The 15789-nt window shown below is 41.0% G+C and overlaps 1 protein-coding gene across 7 annotated transcripts in view; it reads right to left on the bottom strand.

The window, feature by feature from the left end:
- Positions 1 to 10230, bottom strand: part of LDB2 (LIM domain binding 2) — a 212982-nt gene extending 202752 nt beyond the window's left edge. For 6 of the 7 annotated variants that reach the window (XM_082282562.1, XM_082282564.1, XM_082282563.1 and 3 more), the window contains exon 1: positions 9996 to 10230. In XM_082282562.1, the coding sequence (XP_082138688.1) occupies positions 9996 to 10127 (132 nt within the window). In that variant the 5' untranslated portion in view covers positions 10128 to 10230. The remainder of the gene's footprint in view (positions 1 to 9995) is intronic. The other variant, XM_082282565.1, reaches the window with a different exon arrangement.
- Positions 10231 to 15789: the final 5559 nt, after the last annotated feature.

The raw sequence follows: 15789 nt of genomic DNA, 5'->3' as shown, positions 1-15789 counted from the left end.
TAGCAAAATGATGCCCCAGCTTATGCCACTTAGCAGTAAAAAACATACTATAAAGACACAAACAGAAATGAGCCCACTAACACCTAATTTAACTGCACCTTGAAAGCACAGTATAGTAACCCAGCCAAGAGATTTCTGTTGGCATTTGAATGAAAGGACATTTGTCAATACCCATTAACCTCTGGCTTTTACCTGCTAGTTTTCAAAAAGATGCTTCTGTTGTTTCACAAGCCACAAGGTGTCATAGTGGCTCAAGTGGTAGGATTCTTGTCAGTCCAGACACGCAGGTTGTGGCTTCAGGTTACATACCAGAGCTAACACCGCTCTGTACGAGGAAGTCTGTGCTACACTGCGTATTTAGAAGTGCAGCCCTTTGGATGCAACAATCAGTCAAGGTGCAACTTGGTTGCCTCAGGATGTTTTTTACATGGGCATTAAATACTCTAACAGCACAGTCAGGGAATAGAAGTACTTGGTGTGCTGGCATCTTGACCAATCTTTTTACTTTGTATTATTAATCCTGCCAGTGTTAGAAGTACTGAAAAGAGTTGAGCTAATCATTCATATCAAATAAAAAATTTTATGAATTCCACTTTGTTCTATCAAGGGTTTCTAGGAATCAGTAACAATTTATTTGAATGCACCATTTTTTCAAATTTAAGACATATTTTTGCTCATCTTTCACAACAAGCAGTGTGCTATAAGCATGTAATATTCTGCTAAAACCATATGCTGTAGTTGGTCATATATTGTGTGTTACTCTTTTGCATCCTTGACTGGATGAGCACAGATGGAGCTAGAGCTTAAAATGCCAGGAAGCTTAGAAAATTTTTACCATTTTTCTAATGTAATTGCACACTAAGCAGGATTCCGTTCCATGAAAAATTATGCATATACATCATATTTACTGACTTGTAATTTTCCCATTGCAACCAGCCATTGTTATTAATTTGCTTTACATTCATGCACCAGTCAGTCCTCACTGCAAAGCAATCAGAGATTCTTCTCTTGTGTATTTAACTTCTAAGTATCATGGCTCTATTTGGGAAGTAAACTCAAAACAGGAAACACTGCCTCTCAGCTTAGCCCATATAAAATAAGCAAATTCTTTCAAGAATGGTTAACAAATTGATATTTGCATTCTGCAATTATTTGTAAGAAGAAAATCCCATTGATCAAACATTCACAGAAACGCATAAAGAGCATGAACATAGCCAAAGCAAATTCACTGCTAAACTCAAGTGAATTGTCACGGAAATTTTTCATGTAGTATTTGTTGCACTCAGGTAATGAACATTTACCCAGTGTGTTGGCTTTTCATGTCCCATTATTCATGCCAACACATTCATTAAAATGGGCCTATGCTATTTAACATAATCAGCAGTGTGCATAGGTGTGGCCTTCAAAGAGTTATTACCACAGTTTACAGGCATGCTGTTCATAAATACAAGCAGAACCCCAGTCAGTGCAAAATGCCAAGTTTCCCAAAAAACATATGGTAATTTTTGCTGTGTAAAATGGATAGATGCACTATATAATGCATAATTGCATCACATTATATCTGAACTTCTAATTGCTTAAAACGATACTTCAAATCACATCAACATTATTACCTAATTACCCTAAGGGTTAACTGATACTCCAGTGATTAAGTCTAGGTGGAAGTGATGGAGCTATTGTATTGCTTTCATCCACTACAGCAAAAGGTATGGCTGCAAACACACATCTCAAATCCATATCCTGTGAATGTTTTCAACATCTTGGTATGGAGAAAAAAGGTGGAAAAATGAACACCAAAAGGAAGGAGGTCCCTCTTGCAACATGCTGAACAACAAGAATTATTTTCATTTGCCCTAAAGGAACTATTTTATATCAGCTCTTTTCCTTTGACATTATTGTGATGCAAAATAGAGTAACATGGTAACATTTTTGGTACTTAAACCAGCAACAAGAATTATGGAAGATGGTGAGTGACAGTAATCTGAAAAGGCAAGTTACTATCAGAATGTGAGGGAGTAAAACAGACAGCTGTAGGCCTTTCTCCACTGCCAAATGACCCATGCCTGAGACTTTTGTAAACCACAGAAAGAAAAGATAGCATTCTAGGTGTGAGGCATTTCATATTCCCTTTTTCCACCTATAAAGTGCTGTCCTGGTTGCAAACCTGGAGGCAAAACAGGTGTCATGCCTGCCTTGCCCACCTCACCTTGGAGCATGTCTAGTCCATAGATGGTGGTTAGGAATGCTGGTGCTGCTGAGTGCCTTCCTAAGGGATGAAGTATGCTGAAGGTGCTTCAGCATAAGAAGAAATAAAATGAAAAAGTTTCACTCTATTTACTTTCCTGTTTTCTGAGCATTTTCCTCTCTTCAAGTAACTACTGTGGTTAAAGATTTAGAATATTTCCTTTTGTATAATGTAGTCATTAATATCCCAGAAATCTCTTTGTAACCTGCTCTAGGACAGATGGCAGCTATTTGATAAAATCTTCTGCTAATGGCTGAGGCAAAACTACACAACTGGAATAAAAAAAATCACAGTAAGGTACATAAAATACTTCAAATGTACAATGTGCTTAAAGTCATAATTTTCTCAATTTACTACTTTAGAAGATAACCTAATAAAAATTTAGCTAGGAAAAAACTAAATGTTTGAAAGTCCAAAAGGAAAGTAAAAATAGTCCACTGCACCTGTAATATAAGACTGCACATAATACTCAAACAGGGTCAGTTGTTTCTTCCACGTATTTCATTTTTTAAGAATAAGTAAAGTGCATCTATGATTCAATCTAGTGAGTCTGCTTTAATCAGGGGGTTCCAAATATGATCACTTTTACACACACATAATGTTTCTTTGTCCTTTGAATGCAACACATAAAGTCATCCAGCCAGGCACTGCAGTTTTTTTGGATGTTCTAGTCTGCAGCTAGCAGTTGGGTAAAATTCATGGTATCTAGACAGATACCAAATCTGCTTTATGTGAGTAATCTGATGTCAAAACTGTACCCACAGATTAGATTTCCCCCGCCCCTTTTTAAACACACATACAAACAATGCTCCTGCTTAGCTAACTAGGCTTGGCAAGCTTAGAATTGGGGAGGATGGATATCAACAGGTACTGCAGATTACATGTGACAGATTTACAGCAACATTCCAACTCATTACATGCTCCAAAGGATGCAAAGACCTAACTAGTTGGCTTGCAGGTGACTGGACACTAGATTTTAAGTACATTTAGAAACCTACGTAAAGCTATGGCTTTACTGCATCAGTTCTGAGTTTGCCATTCTGCTCTGGACAAGCACCTGAATGTGAATATTGACAACAGAAAGACCTTAGGGAGATGTTCTAGTGTGATAGTTATATTTTGGCTGCAGTTATCAGAGTTCCTCATAAAGAGGTAGTCTGCTATGCTCAAGTCTCGTGCTTCAGCCCAAACCATTCAGTGAATCTGTGATTGAAATCTGTATGCTGAGGATGGGAACACCCCCTGGCCAGCAGCTTCAACGTGGGCATGCCTTATTGTCAATGCTGTAGAAACATCAAGGCGGTGCCAAGGAGACCTAAGTCTCCTGGAGAGGACAGCCTGTTGCTGTAAAATTTATGGGCTTTGTAAAGGCTCCACAGTACCAGCAACTCTTGAATCCTGAAGAGGTGATAGGTTTAGAAACACACCAAGTCCTACTTCATGTTTAGTTCTGAAAAGGTCTCATTTTTCCAGAGCAGTTGGTTTTTCACTAAGCTTTTAAGGCATGGAAATGCTGGAGTTGTTTCCAGAGGCATCAGCTGTTCCCATACTGAGGTTTAAGTTCTGCAGGTGGGTCTAGCTGATTCCCTGTTACCTCAGAAGTACCAAGTGGACTCTTCAGCTTACATCAATAATTTAAAGGCTTTAGTTTAGTAGGGCATGGCTGTCAACCACGATGTGATAGAAACAGTATTCTGACCATAAAGTCCTTTGTCTCTGAAATTCTGACAGTAACCAAACACAGAAAGAACGTATCAGGGAACGAAGAACGATGCACATCTAGGGAGAAGATTTTAGCCAGGGATTTGGGGATGTTTCTCTCACTATTAATTTTTTCTAATAAGTAAAACCAATTGAGACCTGGCCAACAGATCCTGCCCTACCACAGTCTTTTTTGGAGACTAATTATCAGCCTCTTTGGGGCAACCTTGCTCCTGCCACAATCACCCCTCTAAGGCACCAAGCAGCCCAGCAACAACTTTTGGAAAAGAGCACCTGGAAAAACTGGGGATCTATCCTGACCTGTTTATACAGAACAGTGCAGGAACAGAGGCTCTTATTGTGGAGGAAACAACCGAACAAAGTATCAGCATGAAATGCCTGTTTATAGTAGATATGCAACTTCTGGCAAAGAGATGAAAAAAATACCAATTGAAGTAAGAAGTCCAGCTAAAAAATACTGCAAAGAGTTTAGCAAACTTACCCCTTTTTAAACAAAGAAAGTGTATATACCAAACCCAAACTATTTTCTTTTTTTATCTGATCTTGCAATCTTACTGCAGGCAAAACTCCAGCTTAAATAAGAGCACAGGACTGGGTCCTTGTTATGATCTCTATTTTGTTCTTTCTCACTAACCAACAGCTTCTATTTTGGAGACTAGATCTGCATAGTAAATCTTGTTTACATCAGGGAAAGATGAAGTTTAAGGGTTTTTCTAAGTGGATTTACAGCTTAAAGAATAAAGAATGAAAAAGAGAAGAGTAGCAAAGGTTTAGTTATAGAAAATTATCTAATAAGCATCAGTGATTGCAGGCAAGACCCATTCTTACACTTTTGCACTGACTCCTTCTCCACCCTCACCAGCCCCTACCCCCAAAAGCGACATGTGTGCAGTTTCCATTCTATTATATGACTTTTTCTTTGGAGGGAGGTGGGCAGGAGCAGCAAGATATCCCTCATCGTAAGCTAAGGATCAACATGTAAAGGAAGTGGAGTCTTTTTTTCTCCCCTGGCCTCATAAGAATTGTTAGTTTGCAACAATTTTAATTGAAAACAGCTGCAACTGAAATTTTTTTAATGGATAAAAAACATGTATGAAATAAAAGACAATCAGTAAAAAGAACCTTGAATCCATTCTGAAGTCAGTGTCTGCCTAAAGGCATTCAAGGGTTTTAACACTGACCTTTTAGTTTCAGCAAAGCTCGGTTCATAAGTACTCTCAAAATACTTTACTCATGTTCCTAGAATTGCTAAGTATTAGTGTATTTGTGGGTGAAAGAATATTTCCCCAAAATTACTTTGAGACAGAAGTTTATGTGTTTTCCCCTCAACAAAACAAACTCACTGGACAAACTCAGACTTATGTACACAATATGAGAGATCTGTTTGCCATACTAAGTTGCTAGGCGAACAAATGTGATGTCACAACACAGATTTTTATGACTAATCTATTAAAAATGCATCAGGAAGAAGAAGATTATTTCATCAGATAGCAATGTGAGGAAGAAAAATAAGACACTTTCATTAAACTGCAGAAAATTTGTTTTGCTTGTTTTACTTTAAATATTAGGTTGCATATGAATGTCTGTGTAAGCTTCCAGTTCATTTAGCAGCTTTTAAATAATCATAACACCCTCCTTTATTTTCCTTTTAATTTTCTTTATATATTTTTCCATCATGAAATCTGTTATATTCACTATACAGTTTAATATGAGTTCAATATATTTGATTAAGCTGATTGTCTTTAAAACAAATATGCTACTAATCAAGGTTTCTAGTCACCCCTAAAACACTGCTCTTAGCCAGAGGGAAAGCTGTGTTTTGCATCCAATGGTGATGTAAAACATAATCTCTTGTAGTGACAGAGAGATACAGGTGAATTTAATATATTGTGATACACAAAATTTCTAACAATACAGGGGACTAAATAAACTAGTGAAAGGCTCGATAAATTTCTTTGATTACTGACAATAAAGCAACACCTCAAACTTTAAACTGTCAGCAACTTTAAGTGATCTATTCACAGCACACTGTAATGTTACTGAATAATTACATACAAAATATAGTCACCATTTTTAAGTGTGAGAAATTTCAAATGATTAAAAATTAGAACAGAAAAAGATTTACAACATCAAAGAGGGAAAAAGGTGCCTTTTTAAACATCAATTTTTATGAGAAACAGAGACATTTACCTATGTTGTGTATCGCTACCTAGAACTTCAGAAACTGCTGGTTATGCCACAACAGGATTCCTTTCTTGAAATGTTAAACTAACAGAGATATAAAAAATATTAAGATAAACCAAGTATGAGTGAATGGGAAAGAAATCCTCAAAACCACACACAGAGTGAAACAGCTGCATTTTGTTTAACCAGAAGTTAATCAACTATGAAAGAAGTAAGCAAGATTTATCTTTATATCTGCCAGAGATTATTAAACATTTAAATATTCATTTTACTTCTTTAAATAGGGATTGTTGCTGCATTACAAAATGTCACTGGATGCTCCCCAAGTATTATTAAGAAAGCATGTATTAATTTAGAAAAAAGTATCACCGCATTAGATTTCTTTGAGCAACTTTTAAGGAAGGTACACTGTTTAGTAACTCAGACTCCCTAATTTACTTTAGATCACATAAGAATTAGCTAGGTGGTGGACTTTTGCCAGTACTTACATCATAAAACCACCCCCTGCCTGGGTGTGATTGGAATTCTTTGCCTAAGAATGACCCTGAATTTAAAAAGGCAGTTGTAGGTTCTGTCTGAGGAGCCCATAAAGTTACAAGAAGTTTGGAGAGCAAAAGTTTGCACATCTAGCACAGGCTAAAGCTGCTAATTCTTTACTTTCATGACTTCCATTTCTTCCTAAAGAAAACAAGAACAACAAAGATAGCTATGCTGCATCTAAATGACCTTTCTTTATCGCTCTGTACTTTGTCTGCTTAATACACTGAGCACATCCTTCACACTGACTGTTATTCCCTTCCACCCAATGCTGACAGAAGCCGGAGTGGAAGCAGCAGATTTCTCAGGAAGGGTCCCCAAGCCCTGAGCCATTTTAGGAACACCACTACCACCCCCAACATACCATCAACCCTGCTTCTGGAAGAGCAGGAACAGAAATGGCATTTACTGGTGGATTCCCCAATGGTGTTTCTACCAGCCTATTGGCTTTTTTGGTTTTTTTTTTTTAATAATTTCTCACCTACCTGAAAGCTTTGGAGAACTGTTACAGGAATTCACTAGAAAGGGAAGGGAGAGGAGAAAACAGATAGACATGACATACAGATACTTCTTCCACAGCCTCTCCATCCATCCTCTGTACAACTTTATCAAATTATGTATGTTTTGCTCTGCCTTGGCGCTTCCACCACTGCAAGGGACAGTAGAGAACCTGGCTCGACAGGGTTATTAAGAACATTTTTATTTTTTATAAAACCAGGGAAATCCCAAAGGCTTTCCATGGATATATTTGGGATAACAGCTGTAGTTTCCCATTTTTTTCATGCATCCCATTTGCCACTGTCTCTCTGCACAAGTTGGGTCCATGTGGAATCTGCCAGCTTGCTACCCCCAGTCTTTTGGAGAGTTTCTTTGTAATTCCTTTCGCCTTAAGCTGCTTTGCCTGTGCTCACCTACCCCCTGGGGCTCACAGAGCACAAGCAGCCTCCTTCAGAGACCAGTGCCTACATTATTCCAAAGACTGCCTGAAGAGAAACATTCATACAGTAAGCCTGTATCACCCAGAGCACAAGCACATTCCTTCCATGACATACTGGGCTCTGGATTAAAAAAATTTAGAGCTAGTTATACATGCTCCAGAAGCCTTCACCTACCAATCCCAAGCATGCTTGGAAGTGCATAAAACTGATGTGAAACTTCCACTTCTGACCTGCTCAAGAAGCCAGCATTATTGTTTACAGACTGTCCACACCTAGTCACTCTAGTGAACCCAGAAACTAGTTTAATTTTTTTGTTTGTTCATTAAGGAGATGTTTTAATTGAAGGATGAATGAGATGAACTGAAGTTAGCTAGAAAACACTTTTCAATGGACAACAATGCTTACAACACAGAGCTCATAAACTAAAAAAACAGAGAACCAGAATGCAAACACTGAGCAATCACAAAGCAAAAGAATTTTTATTCTGAGCAAATAAAAGAAATGCTGGAGCATAAGGCCTTCATTAACTAAACACTGTCTGTCAAAGTAAAATGCTGCTGAAACCTAGCAAGGCACTCCTAGCAAGGAAGAGTGGGTTATTGCTTTTTGCCCACATCAATCCATCTGAATTTGTGCAGCAAAAATTGCAGTTAAAGGCGCTGAAGTTTAATTCAGCACATCTCAGCAATGAAGGAGGGGAAAGCTGTTTCAAAAGTCCCTCAAAAACTTTTCTAGTGTAACACCCGTAAGGAAGCTATAATCAGGAACTAGTCAATTATTAAAAGTACCACTAAAATAATATGCAAAAAGGCTAAGATAGCACTGACAGCTTTTAGAGCAGGTTGTATATAAAGCCCTGAAGAAATCACTCAGTTATACATATTTGCTCTTTTCACATGAAAAAGTCTATAAATTATTCCGTGAATATGTACAGGAATGCAAGGAACAGAGTTGCAGGACACTAACAAATAATCAGTAGCAAACCCCAGGAACCCCCTCATTCTAAACGGCAACAACGCCCTGCAACCAACAACTTGGGGCAAAACTGACAAACACTTGCCATGATTTTGGGAGCAAAGAGCTGCTTGGAGTTCTTAGCCAGCACAAAGTGTATTACCAATTACTCCCCAGCAACGTTTTAAGCCTGGCAGTGGTAACAGTGATAGAAAAGCAGTTACCCCGTGGCGGTACCCAATCAGAAAGCAGGTCACATCTCGTTAGCTGTATCATATACATTAAACGTCACAGATTCTCCATGGCTTAGCTGACAATTCAGGCATGTGTGTTTTATTTTATGATAACCTCATGTTATCTTAAAGAATCACAATACAACAAACAGATCAACCAGAGATCCTTCACCATGCTTTATGGCATGAACCTGGCAGATATTTGCCACTATATAAAGCCATTTACTATAAAAGATTCATACTTTTAAAAAGTCTTCTCAGGGCACCACTAATAAACTACTATGAAAAATTGCAGCACCAAGAGTGTTTGCTGCACAAACACAGATACATGGACAGAAATGCAGCCTGATTCACTTTCACTTCAGCAGACTTGAAAAGTGTGCTTTATTTAACCATGTAAATAACAAGATGCAGCCCCCAATTTTTTTTTTTTTTTTTTTTTTTTTTTTAATGACAAAAGCATTTCCCTGTCCCATGCAGTATATTCTTTGCAGTGGCTGATCTGGATTTTGAAGCCAGGGTGCATAAACCACTAACACATTATACAAAGCATAACCAACAGTGAATGTAGTTTACATTACTGCGTACTTTTGACAGCTATACGATAAAGTAGCGAACTGACCATCTCTCTTGCTAAAAGCAACAGCATTCTAAATGTAAACACAAATTTCTTTTGTCTGTTGTCCCAAACATTTAAGACTACTTTAAGAGTAGCCCAGGATAAGTTTTTAAAACTCCACTCCTCTTTTCAGTTATCATCCATTTTTCATTTTAACGAGTTTACAAAACAAAAGCAGAGAAATGTTCGTCTCTCCCCCTAAACCTGCAACATTCCAGAATTTTTTGCAAAAGCCGAAGCAATACTTTGCAATATTATAGCTGTAAATGCCAGCAGGACAGATCCTGAGCAAACAACACACTAAGGCAAAGAAATTTCCTGAGACCAGCATTATAATCAATCCTGAAGTGCTGTACTGTAATTTCATGATTTCAGCCTAAGCTGGTATCTCCTCAAAGAGTTGCTCTGCGTGGAAACATAATGAGGGATTACCCAATTAAACTACTAAATTAATTAGGGTTCATGCCTGCATATACTGTACTGTCTAGTGGGACGCTTCAGCTGGAATTCGGGCTGAAACCTACCACGGTCCATGCACAGGAAAACAAGGCTGGGGGACTTACCTCCGTCCGCGACTGCAGCCTCTTGTTCATTTCATATATTCGGTACTCTGGTTGCACCATGTATGGTGTGTGTCTCCTATAAAATGGGCCAAAAGGAGAAGAATAGAAAGGGTCATGTGGTGTGCTGGACATCTTGCCTGCTTGCAGAGATTCAAGCTACACAGAGTATCATCAACATCCATACAGAGCACATGGGCTGTGTGTTCTTCACAGTACAAAGTAGCGGCGCGCACACACACACACACATCCAGGCTGCACGCACTGGCTGGGGACTGCTGTGGGAGCCCGCTCCGGCGGAGACGGGCGGGGGGGTGGGGGGGAGCGGGAGCGCACAGGCTCCAGACACGGAGAGGGAGGCTGGATAGCTTCAGGCACCGCCGCTCGGTTTTAAAGCAGCAGTTTCTGGAGGGGTCATTTCCTGTCCGCGCTGCCGACTAGTTCAGAAATGCCATCCCCCCTCTCCGCCTGGCAGAGGTGCGGGTTGGGGTTCGCTGTCCCCCCGCAGGCCCCGCCGGAGCCGCGGCGGGCTCGTTAGCATATAGGTGGTTTAAAAGCTGCCTGAGCCAATCACCCCGCGGGTAATGTCAGAAATGTGATTACTACAAAATACATAAACACAGGCCACGGCCATCCCGCCGCGGGCAGCCGGCGCTTCCCCCGCGCCCGACGGCTCCCGCTGCCCGCCCGGGGCGGCCGTGCCGCGCTGCCCGGGGCGGGGGGGCCGCACCCGGGGCACGGCAGGGAGGGCGGCCGGCACAAAGAAATAACCCCGCACGCCACACTTCACACAATGGAGAGCGCTCGGATGCCAGCCGCAGAAACCTCCCGCAAAATGGGAAAGCACAAAGGGGCGGGTGGCAGAGCGGGACCCCCGGACAAGCACCGGCAGTGCCCTTTGGCGTGGGTCAGCCGTACACAAATGGGTCATTTTAGACTCCGCTGTCCGGCGTAAAGGCGTCGGCAGCTAGGTGGGAGACTGCTCCCAGTTTTTAGGATCACTGCTGGGCATAAATCCAGTAGCGGTTAGAAAGCGTTGCCAGTGAATATCTAACATTTGGGAGGGGGGTCCCGCGGGAGGAGGGGAGAGCAAGGGGAGGAGATCACCCTGTGGAAGTGAGGGATGAACTTTATCTGTTGAATCATACTTGCAGGAAAGTGCTGGGAGCGGACACCACGTGAACGAAAAGTCCTCAAAATATAGAATAAACAAAATGGGCTCATCTGCTCAATGGGTAAGTGCAAGGTTTAGGAGGAGAGCCTTCAAATTACCTGTACGAAAAAGTCCTCGAAGCACAGACTGTGTCCTCATACACAGCTGTAAAGTATCAGGCATTATTTACAGTACGGAATAAATGTAAAAACAACAATAAACAGCGCTGAATTAATCTCTCATGTAAATTCATTCAAGCAAATGGAACCACTCTAGGAACAGATTTAGTTAACTAATATGATTAAGAGAATAACAATCAGCTGCAGCCACAACGGTTCTCAGTCAGGATGCTCTGCATGAACGCTGCGGGATCGCCCATTTCGCAGATGAGGAAATCAAGGCATGCGCCATTACTTTTTCTAAATTTTTGTAATAATCCCGAAAAATATTTGAGCATGATATGGCTTTACCCACTGTCAAAATTTTAATTCAAATCTGGCTGAATGTTGGAATATTTTGAGACATATTTGAAAAATTCTAGTTTTCACAGGCATTTGGCTAATTCTGGAAAGTCTGACCTATCTTTTCAGGATAAAATATGAAAGTTCATACTTTATATTCTACTGACCACTGATCTGGATCATAATTTATCTTTGCCCTACCAGTAGTTGTTTAGCAAAACTATTTCTGTATGTTCTTATGGAATAACAGTTTCCATAAGAAGTGACGTATTGAGCTGTTTTTATAGACTTCCCACAGCTTCTGTCACTAAACACAGAGACAACAGATAATACATGAGGAATGTCACTTCTCTCTTTAAGAGCACCCCAGCTATGTAGCAATGCTATACTGCCAGTCCAGTACCATCAGTGGAGGTGCTGAGTTTAATAAATAGCATGTGGAATGTTTGGCTCAGTATTGCTGCAGAGACTGTGACATTGCTCTGCTAGGGTTCCCTGGCCCCATGAAAAGCCTGTAACATGGCTACACACCTAGGAGAAAACTTCCCTGCATCCACCTTGTACTCTAACAGATCCCAGCAAGGCTATCTTAAAACCTAAAATCAAAACAGCCAGAAAAAATAGAATTACAGGACAAATAAACACAATATTTATAGCCAAAGTGTGACATACTTTAAAAAATGTAAAAAAAACCCAACCAGAAATCTACCAAGTTACAGATTTTACTTTCTTCACAAAGCAAATCCGAAATAAAACATATTTGCCCAAGAAAGGACACACTGTTTTCTGTAATTAAAATGGTGGAATTTTGCATAGGTTGAAAGCTATTTCTGTTTTAAGGACTTTTTGATTAAGCTAAAATTCACTGTTTCCCTGAAGTTAAACATAGCATTTATATTAGTATTCTTATTTTGGCTGAGGTGGGGGAAAAGGAAGGAGCAGTAGGATTTGCTTTCATGATTAGGAACCCTGGATACTCCCCTCAACCCCCTTATAAGAGCTTCTGTGTACGGGTCTAGCACAAAGCAAAAATATGCAGTAATATTTTAATAATTCCCATTGATTAACTGGCAAATTATCCCACACCTACAGCCCACCAGCAAGAACCAAGTCCCAGGGTAGGAGCCTGCTAATTACAGGCTCCAGCAGCTCTTCCAGTTGCCTGTTATCATCTAGAGTAGTGTGATGTGCAGAACAGTAAAACAGAAGGCAAAATCAAAGGAACATAAAGTTACAGGGATCCTGACAGTGTCATCTCAATTCCCACTTGGATCTTCCGCCTTTTAAGTTTTGTGTGTGCTCTGGGGGCGTCGATTAGGGGGCGTGCAGCTGGCCCCATTGCCTGGGCTGCTCCAAACCCCCTGCACCACTGGCATCAAGCTGCTACCCAAAGTGGCTCAGGGGTCGAGGGCAAATATCTGACCCAACATTCAGGGCAGTCAATAAATTCCTTAATCTGGAAAACAAGTTTAATGTGAGCAGAGGAAAAAAAGAGGTGGAGGAAAACAAGAGGAAGAGACTAGTCTTCCCAAATGTGAAAATGAGTCTCCTCCTGTGGCTGTGCCTATGCCTGGCTACCAGCAGATGAGGAAATAGTGTGTGCAGAGCTGTCTTTACATGGGTGTATGCACGTGCTAATACTGCTGCACCTCAAAGTGGCGAGACTTACTCCAGCACCTGGAGGCCAGAAAGGAAGGACTGGGACTTGTCCTTGGTTCCCCAGTCCCCAGACCTGCACACTGCATTGGCTTACCCCAACCCTGCCTGGATGCTGCACACAAACACAAAACAAGACACCAGAGCAGAGAGAGGCCACCAGAGCAGAGGGACACAGGCTCGTGATTCCTATCTGGGTGAACGTGTGCCATCAGACCCCACCAGCAGACACAGAGCCATGTTTTGTGTCCCTCTGGCGAGGCACTAACCACCACACAGCCCCTTGGCACCCCAGAGGAGGCATGGGATAATCTGGCTGCTGTCTGGGTGCTGGATTGCCCTCTCCTGGGCAGAAACAGGAGGATCCACTCAAGTCAAGGACTCACAGTGTGACAGCTCTGGAGGACAATTTCCCATCATTTCGGGAAAAAGCATGGCTGTGGTGGAGCAGAAGGGTGCATGTCCTCTGCCTCTGCACCCACCTTTAGTGCCTATGAGTAGCCAAGTTGCACTACAGTAGGAGCAAAAACCAACAGCAGAAACTTCCAGGACAAAAGCAGGGAGCCAGAAAGGGTGAACCAGAGCAGTTTGTTCATTTGTCCAAGCAGGAGCACCTGGCACAGGGGGTCCCGCACAGCCTGCACTGGGAGGGCTCCTGTGCTGCCACTGCCACACCATGCCACAGGCAGCCCTGCGGCACAGCCCTGCCGAAAGCACCACGTGCGGCTGAGGCACAGCCCTCGCTTTGCCAGGCTGACAATCCAAGCAGCTCTGAAGGCTGCACTATTTTTAATAACCGCTTAGTAATAATAATAATGCAAAAAGTGATACAGCTGTAAATAGGTGTAATTGCTGTATTTATCCCTAGTATGTGTTGACTGTTCAGTCTCTGTCAGAAATCAGGTTTACAAGGATACATTTAAGGTGTTTTGTAGCTTTTGAAAGACAGTAGAGACTGATCTTAGTTAAAGACACGTAGCTTATGAAGAGATAAAAACTACAGGTACTTGAATATTGAGAATGCTCAAGTAAACATGATTTGTTTTTTAAAAACTAACAACACTACGTTTTCGAACTATCCTTTGTTTGTACAAAAGCCAGATAGCACTGAAGACTTCTGATGGAGTCGCCTTAGGTAAAAGAACAAAACTCTTTTCCTGTGGATGCTCAAGAGTGACTAAATGAAATAGGCTTATCAAAAGCTGGGATGCACAATGAAGAACCACCAGCAATACCCAACCATCTGTAATACATACTCAACTGCAGAGCTCAAACACAGGATTTTGACAGGCTTCAGGTTACTTCCATTCATTTCTACAGCTATAGAATAGAGTGTATCAGATGCTCAGAATTTATAGGAAAACTAGAAGCTGTAATTTGTTTGCATTAAATATTAATACCTTGGAATAAAAATATATTCCAGAAAACAGTGCCCTTTCACAGATAATTTGTGGACAGGAAACCAAATAAATCTGTTCTAGCCATTGTTAAAAACTTTGACTGAGCTCGGTGTACACTTCCAGACTTTTTTCCAGGTAGATTATTTTTTATTATTGTTGTGATAATTTTCATTTTCTGACATTAATGAATGACATGATTGTTTTTATCAGGAGGGTTTTTAAAAAATCCGTAAGTGGGGCCCACCAAAACTATTGTGTTTCACAGTTTATAATGGCAAGAAGGGTTCACATCTTTTAAATGCTTCAGGCTTTTTGCAAACTCAAGCCCACCTTGCACAAATTACATATAATTATAACTCAATACAAATGAATATTCTAAGAATTCTCTTCCCCTGTTTAATCCTAGTAAATTAGAGTTACAGCTCCAGCACTCACTAGTGATGCTAGAAGTACTTCTACATTTATGATAACACAGAAGGGATTTTAAATATTTTTAGTTCTTCAGTATACACAACGTCTTTGTCCTCCATCCAAATGGATATTTAATTTTGTCTGGAAACTTTATGAATGCTCAGCTGAAAGCAGTCTTTGAGGAGCCTGCCCATGCCTGACTGAGCAATTTGTCTGCTTTACTCATCCAGTACCTGCACAGCACCTGAAGGACACAGAGCAGGGGAAGTAAATGTGGAACAAATTTGAAGTGATGAAAATCTTATCTTGATGTTAACATTGATTGGCCTTCTAAACCCACCAAGAGGTAGCAGAAAAACTGACTTACCATCTCTCCAATTAAGCTGTGGTAAACCAAGGCTGTGTTTTAAGTGTCCTTTCTGTGCCACTGCAGAGGGATACTGGTCTGTAGGAGCTCCCAGCTGCAGTCCAGCTGCTCAGCTCACAGGAGACTCATGCTTTAAGCCTGAGTGGCTTCATTTTGTTCCTCACCATGCTGTCAGTGCAACACCTGAGCAGACTTGGGCAGCCTCCATCTACCCTGCATCACACCTGGGCACTGTAACTACAAAGTACTTTGTGACCATGTGAGAGGGACTACTGTTAGGGGAAATAGGTGCTGGGAGGAGAGGATGAAGTCTCAAGTGTGACATATTCAGCCCTTGACCTCCAGGGGA

This window comes from Coloeus monedula (genome assembly GCF_965178545.1).
Source record: "Coloeus monedula genome assembly, chromosome: 5".
Classification (NCBI taxonomy): domain Eukaryota; kingdom Metazoa; phylum Chordata; class Aves; order Passeriformes; family Corvidae; genus Coloeus; species Coloeus monedula.
Note: the sequence above shows the minus strand (reverse complement) of the source record. Positions and strands in the feature narration are given on the sequence as shown.